Source organism: Propithecus coquereli, unplaced genomic scaffold (genome assembly GCF_000956105.1).
Source record: "Propithecus coquereli isolate 6110/MARCELLA unplaced genomic scaffold, Pcoq_1.0 Scaffold451, whole genome shotgun sequence".
NCBI classification, from domain to species: domain Eukaryota; kingdom Metazoa; phylum Chordata; class Mammalia; order Primates; family Indriidae; genus Propithecus; species Propithecus coquereli.
In genome coordinates this window covers 182,351-190,362 of record NW_012150297.1, presented here as the reverse complement: position 1 = coordinate 190,362, position 8,012 = coordinate 182,351, and the positions used below count along the sequence as shown (strand labels likewise).

The window sequence follows — 8,012 nt, the reverse complement described above, 5'->3', positions numbered from 1 at the left end:
CATTCAGGTCTGGTGTAGGGGTTCCCAGTAAAGCAAACTTTCCTTTGCCTGAGAAAGGGAACACAGAAAAGTACAACGGAAACGGTGCGTGGCTCAGAGCTGGCTTCTAGACACCTGACTCTAACAGGTACTCGGCCACGCTGGGCCTCGTTTCCTCACCTCTGACCATCAGTTATGCAATCTTAGCAGGCCTTGTTGCCCGGTCTGAGGAAGCAACACCAGGTGGTCTTTTCCCATATTAATTCTGTACTTGTCTGTATTCTATAATACCACCTTCAGTGCCTTTACATTAAAAACAAAACAAACAACAACAAACACTTCTAACCACGCCCGTCATCCCTTAACTCAATCACACCGGCTTTTGGGGGAAACAGCTCAGCGGAGAAGCAAGAACTCCTGAGTATCCAGAAGGCAGGGCAGACAATGACAGAGAACCATTTCCAGTGACTGACAGGAGGTGTCTGGAGATAAATTTTTCCCTGAGAGAAAGAGACATTCTTCAAGCACGTTCAGTAACCTGAGCTCAGATATCCAGGAGCAGTCTAATTTTTTAAAGACTAAAATACCTAAACAGCTAAAAGTCATTCTGAGTAATAAATAAGTCCTATTTGAGGATAGATGGAGAGGGTGAAGTTAATGCTAGCAGGATAAATTCCTAAGATGTTAAACATTCTCCATCACAACAAAGATAGACTTTCAGCTTTATACGAAAGAAAACTTCATTTCAAAAGTTAAGCTGAGTTACTGGAAAATGTAAGCAAATGCTATTCTATTTATCAGACACAACTACAAGCTCTGTACTTATTACTCTGTTAAGAATGTAAATTTACAAGAAAAAGAGCAAGTGAATAGGACCACACTCCTAGTGACACAGAAGTGACCTACACAACAGGGTGTGAAATCTAAGCCAATCTATAACTAACACACATAGGCACAAAACCCCAGAGACTGTCGTATCTTAGCGGGCTGGATTGTGGCTTTATGAATTCACTGCAGGCTAGGAAATCCTGTCCTATACAGAGATAAAATTGTGTAGACTTTTGCAATTATACAAGTAGGTCTCGTGCAGGGGTTCCTAGTAAAGCAGACTTTCCTTTGCCTAAGAAAGGGAACACGGAAAAGTACAACGGAAACGGTGCGTGGCTCAGAGCTGGCTTCTAGACACTTGACTTTAACAGGTACTCAACCACGCTGGGCCTTGTTTCTTCACCTCTGACCATCGGTTGCTCAAGGTTGACTTAGCAACCTTTCCTGTGCAACAAAATATGTTTGGGGAACTATATATGTGGGTCATGTTAATAAGGACTTTTGGGCAGGTGTGACAATAAAATACAGTAGGAAAAAAAGAAGTTGTTGAAGTATAAAAACACTGCCTAAGTCAGGAAAGGCTGTGAATTTCAAACAGGCCCCCAAAAGATTTTCTAAACAAAAACTTTTAGTTTTGAAATTGATATAAATTTTTATTGAAGTATATGTCAGGTAAAGTACATGCCGTAAGTATACATCTTGATAGTTTTTTTACAAATCATGTAACCAGCACCCAGACACTCGAATCAAGAAAAAGAACATTATCAGAATCTCAGCAGTCCACCTCATACTTGTTTCCAGTTAAAATTCCACCCAACGTTTTGAACTTCATATTAATTATAGGTTAGGTAGTCTTTCTGCCTGCTGTGTTCCATATTATGCTGAATAGAATTGGCCATGTTGTTCTATGAAGTTGTAATTATTCTTCTTGTTTTATAGTATTTCATCACGATTACACCACAATTTATTTGTGCACTCTACTATTAATAGACACTTAGGTATTTTCCACTTTAATGATATTACCAACAGTAACTTGTAAACATGTCTGTTGGTAAATACACGTGCATTTCTCTTGGGTATGTATACATCTAGTAGAATTGCTGGGTCATGGGGGATGCGTTTGTTCAGCTTTAGCAGATGCTGTCAAACAGTTTTCTAACCTGGAGGTACCAAGTTACACTCCTACCAGCAGTAAAGGAGAGTTCTAGTTGTTTTAATTCTTACCAACACTTAATACTGTCTTTTTAAATGTTAACCATCCTGGTGAGTATACAACAGTAATGCACTGTAGTTCTAAATTTCATTTCTGTGAAGATTACTTTGAGAACTTTTTGACAGGTTTACTGGCTGTTTGAATACCCTCTTTTGTGAAATGTTTGTTCAAGTTTTCTGCCCATTTTCCTACTGAGCTGTCTTTTTCTTACTGATTTGTAGAAACTATTTTAAGGCAATTTATAAGTTAATTTGCAGAGGATTTTTCTCTAGAGAGAATCTGGATTTTTCATTTTAGCTCCATTTTATCACTCATTTACTAGAATGTATTTAAAAAGGAAATATGGACTGCTCATATTCCCTGTGGGTTTCTCCAAAAACATTATAAACAAACAGATAAATCTATTTACATGAAGGGTTGTCTTCACAATATTATTATTGAATTATCCCTTACTTTGAAGACACTAAGGAAAATGAATAGCAAGACTCAGCTATTTGCTATTATTTGCTATAGTATTAAACACACCTTGTTTCTCAAGAGCGCTTAAAGTTTATAAATTCTGGCTAAACTAGTGGGCCACCTAGGATCTGTGCTAAAGAAAAATGTGTTTTAGGTGCCTTTTAGCTTGGTGTCTAAGTACTTGGCTATTAGTTACTGAGGGGAGGATACTAGATTCAAAATCTGTTACACGACCGATATGGATGGATTAGTAACAGGGATATCTGTGAATTAATGCTGTCTTATAAACAGGCCTTCAGCTGCAGTTTCACTAGCTTAAAAAACTAATAAACTTTTTAAAAGGAAGGAAAGAATTAACTTTACAAATAACGCATGGTGAATTTCATTTTTCTAAGCAGAGAAAAAGTATTTTTATAGATGAAATAACTTGATAAGTATTGTCATCATCTTCATTAAAAGGACATCCCTGAAACATATTTCCCCTGTTTGAGAACCTGAAGAAAAACAAAGGGCCTGACCAGTGTCATTTCCCATAATGAAGCTAACATGGGTCAAGAAACCATGATAGAGTGGAAAACAAAACAAAAATCCAGAGTTAAAGTTAGGTATTAAAATTCAAAGGCCAGAAAGGCTAGAAGAAAACAGAAAGGCAGTTCTGAGCTTAGAAGCATTTGAAGGAAAGAAAAAAAGAAGGATGTATTTGACAACAGGAGCAAAAGTGAACAGTGAATAGGTTGGGGAAAATATCTGCAACAAATAAAAATGAGTCCACAATCTCTTTACCTAAGAAGTTCATATAAATTATATTAAAAATATTCACATCCCCATAAAGTAATTGATCAGAGGACAAAAACACACAATTTCAAAAGGATGAAAGAAATATAATTAGTAAAAACAAACCTGAAAAATATACCATTACAATTTCAAAATGCAAGTTAAAATGTCCCTTTTATCCATTGAATTAGCAAAGAGTAAAATACTACAGGTATATATGTGTGTATGTATGTATAGGTATATACATATAGAAAACAAACAGGAGAGAATTATTTGGGGGGAGAAAAACAACCCTGCTGAAATGAGTGCAAATTGTTACAACCCTCTACAGAGCAATTTAGTATCATAATATAGTGAGATTCTTAAAATGTTTATACCTTTAATGATAATTCTACTCCATGGAATTCATCATAAAGAGATAAACCTAAATACTACAAAAAAATGACAGGCGTAAAGTTGTTTATCTGCAATGTTATTTATAATATCAAAAACCAATAATATCTTATATTTTGAAAAATTTGGAAATGGTTAAGCAAGGTATGACATATTAAATGAAACAGATATTTAAGTATGTTAACAGAGACTAGGCTACAACATGGATAAACGGTTGTTGAGTGAAAAAGCTATTGAAAGAATTACCTATCTCCCATACAATTGTAAATGTAAGTGCCTGTGTTACAGGTGCATAAACACCAAAAGAAGCCTATGCATAAAAAAATCTGGAAAGAATATATTAAGATGTTAGAGTGTTGTCTGGCAGGGCTCTGTGCGACTTCTCTTACTGTACTGTGTTTCTAATATTCTGTAATGAGCATGTACTGCTTTGATGATGGAAAAAATCAACAGTAAACAAACAGCAAGAGTGGAGAGGTGACCAGAAGCATGCAGAGGCATTCTAAATGGGCCTGGCCGAAGTAACACTTACTGTAAACTGTTCAATGTCTCTTTCTAGTCCCACATTTGGCAGGTCAGGCATCATATGAGCCACAACTTTGAAACCGGAATCTTTGGCCAGGTGAAATGACTCACAAACTGCCTTCACAGTGTGGCCCCTGAGAAAAGAAAAGTCACCACCTGTTACACAAATAAATGGGCAACAAAGTTAAAACCAGCAGCAGAGGGAAAACAATCTGAGACATGCAGCAGAAATTCGGTAACCAAAATTCCTATGGCTGGGGGTAAAATAACTCATAAAGTCACCTTTTACATCCTCACCTCTGAAGGGGGCTGGAAGTAAATCATTTCACGTCTGAGATATTTCTCAGAAATTCCCTTACGCACCTATTTAACGTCCTGAAAGTAAATGTCAGGGGTAACAAGAGTTAATGTATATTAAAATTATTTGGTTTAGCATCATTAGTCAAAATAAGCTTACTTATGTAAAGGTCTATATTAAAAATAGGAATAATGAGCTCAAAACTATGCAGCAGCAGCTTGCTATGCTCTTTCCTTTAAAAATCTTGTGTGATTTTTTGCAGAGAGAAAGAGGAAGAGTGAAATCTATTATACAAAATAGATTTCATTAGTGGGTTTGGAGGGTCCTTTAAAAAAACATGAGAAGAGACAATGATGTAGTGAGAAGGCCACGTGAATAAACCATCTTAACTTAGCAATCTAGTGCCACATCCAAGCAGGAAGCAAGCCCTAATAATAGTTTTGGGCAACAAAAGACTGAAGTGGCACTCCTTCCTACTGACCACAGAAAGATCCTAGAAACCATGCACTCCAACTCATTCTTTCTGGATGTTCCCATCTATTTCCATGGCTTCAATTTCTAATCTCTTTTTGTTAATGACTTCCAAATTTCCAAGACCAGGCTAGGCCACTCTGCTGAATACGACACCCGAATATCCAGTACTTTAAAGTAGCATTGTACAAAATGGTAGCCACTATTCCAATTTATATTTAAATGAATTAAAAATGAAAAGTTCAGTTCCTCAGTTGTACTATCACTTTGGACAGTGCAGGCACAGAATATTTTGATCACTGCACAATGTTCTATTGGCTATCCCTGCTCTAAAGCAAACCTTCAATTGGTTGTTCCACAAGAATCTAAAACTTAGCATATCCAGAATGAAACTTATCTTCCCTCCAAGGCCCCTTGACTTCCCATTCTCTCCTACACTCATTTCCAAACAGTCACCAAGCACTACCATTCACTTCTCTCTAGGACATCAGTATTTCTTGCTTAATTTCTTTGACAGTCTCTTACCTGGTCCTGGTTCCAGCTTGCTCTTCTCTAATCCACGCCCCATACGGTGACTAAAGCCATCTTTCTAAAATGCAGATATGCCCCCATCACAGCTTAGCTAGTTTCTAGCCCATTGATGGTTTGCTGCTGCCCTTGGATCAGAGCCCAGCCTCCCTGGGCTGACCTCCAGGGCCCCTTGGCCTGCTTTCCAGCCTTACCCTCTGATCACTCTCCTACCTCACACTCAAACCAAACTAAACCACTCCAATCTCCCCATATCTACCCATCCTCGGGAGTTTGCTCATTTTCTTTCTGCCTGAAACAATCTTCCTCTTCTGTACCTAATTCCTACTTTTCCTTTAAGTCTTGGCTTAGATATCATTTTCTTCAGAAAGCTTCCCTGACCTGCAAGAAACTCTTTCCATCTCCACAGGTATCTCTCCAGCATAGCCTTTGATTATGACAACACCCCAACCAGTCTTCCTGGTTCGAGTTTTATCCTACATGAGTGCATTCTATTTGGGTCACTCTTTCTCAAGCATGACATCCATTAGATTCTTCTTCCCTATGCTCAAAAATATTCAACAGATCTCTATTACCTAAATGGAAAATTCCACACTCCTCAGCCTGGCATTCTTTGGGTTATTTCTAAGATGCTGACCAGTGTCTGTCTCCCCAGTTCCCCCTTCATGTCTACCCAAATCCTACCACAGCATGGGGGGTCTTTAAGGTCCAATTCAACACATCCTCCTTCTGAAGCCCGCTGTTACCATTCTTGGTTAATGATCTGGGCTGCCTAATGAACTCCTGATGTTCCTGCCCCATCCCCTACTAATTTAGCAATTAATTATAAAGTTCCTCATACAGTTAACTTTTCACTGATATTATCTCTCTTCAAATCGACGCTATATTTCCAGAGGGAAAGAACTTCATATGGCTCTACAAACCCTTATTTCTTTCCTACCTGGTACTCCCGAATTTCTCAAAGTTTATACCCACTGCCTCACCAAACCTTCTCTCTGCCAACTGGTATCTGCTCCACAAAAATTAACCTCTTGAACCTCACCTTGACTGCCTTCTTATTCAAATCCTTCCTTTGCTCCATTCTCCCTGGCCTTCTCTCTTGCTTTAAATTACTCACCTTGAATCCTGCCTTCTGCTTTCTATATGGACAAAACCGCTTATGACAAGAACAGGGAGAGATATGAGCATGTTTAGAGGCTACTGGAAAAGAGTCAGTAGAGAAAGACTGAAAAATGAAGGAAAGAGGGAATGGAATTAAGAGCAGGGACAGAAGAAAGGACTTTGAAAAGGGGGAACACCCATACCTCTTCCTCTAAGAACTGGTAGGCAGGAAGAAAGGATGAGTATGAATGCAGAGAAAATCGGTGGGGACAGAGGAAGGCTTGCTCAAGATCACCTGCCACCATCTTACCTGTTGGTGTCTCTGGCGACATCTTCGTAGACACTCTGAACGCCAATCTCCAGCCTCGTACAGCCATAGGTCAGCATGTCGCTTAAATGCCGCTTCATGCAATAATCTGGTCTGGTCTCAATAGTAATTCCGATACACTTTGTGAGGCTTCTCTCAGAATACCTGTAGGACAAATCTAAAAATAACAAACCTGGGGCAGGTTTTAGGACATATACTCCCTCTCAAGGGACTGCCTTCTCTCAGTCCTCCCGGTATGAGACAGTGGTTAAGAGTGTAAACTCTGGAGCCAGACCGTCTGAGTTCAAATCCTAGCTCTGCTACTTCCTAACTACGCAAACAGCAATGGGATTACCCTCCCTGTGCTTCAGTTTCTTTGTCTGCAAAATGAGGATAATAATAGTATCTATACCTCGCAGGACTGACGTGACTAAACTAGCACATAGTACTATTATTACCATTATCATTATTATTCTCCTGCAGTATGCTGCAACCTAATATCCTTGAAAGCGGTGATTTCAACTGTGAAAACCTATTTTTCAATTCCTAGCAACTGTTTTTCACATAAGCAAAACCATCTGCATTATTTATTTCCCACTCCATATTTTAGAGTCATTTTAAATAAAAGAAAAAGGGAAGGGGGAGGGGATGTGTAATGATCATAGGAATAATTCAGATGAAAGGTCTTTGACATACACAAAAGTTTTTCTGCCAAGCCTATTAATCTTAGCAATGATTTACAAAATTGGAATCATTTTGCCTTTCACTTAAACCAGATATCAGAGTAGTGAGTGATTACTACTTTAGATTCAAGCTATTTGAGTTAATGGCCTTAATGCTGGCCAAAGATCAGAGAAGTAAAGATCCACTTGCTTAGGGGGCTGATATGAGGGGACAAGAACTCACAGACGCCATGTGGGCCAAGCTCTGTGTCATACACCCTAGCAATATTGAATTTCCCACCAGCTCCATGAAGTGTGTCCTATTATTCCCATTTTGCAGATGATGAAACTGAAGTTCAAAGGGAATAAACAGCTTGTCCAAGGGCACAGAGCTAATAAAGTCCAAGTCAGGATCTGAAGTCAGGCTCATCTGACTTTAAAATCCTTACTCTATATTTCATTTACCACACTGCT

At 38.6% G+C, this 8,012-nt stretch overlaps 1 protein-coding gene across 1 annotated transcript in view; it reads right to left on the bottom strand.

Annotated features, from left to right (window-relative positions):
* The window catches only part of ELP3 (elongator acetyltransferase complex subunit 3), an 83,224-nt gene that overhangs the window by 36,099 nt on the left and 39,113 nt on the right, over positions 1-8,012 (bottom strand). The window contains exons 8-9 of the mRNA XM_012654923.1: positions 6,880-7,041; positions 4,179-4,305 (exon numbers count right to left, since the gene is read on the bottom strand). Of these exons, the coding sequence (XP_012510377.1) occupies positions 4,179-4,305; positions 6,880-7,041 (289 nt within the window). The remainder of the gene's footprint in view (positions 1-4,178; positions 4,306-6,879; positions 7,042-8,012) is intronic.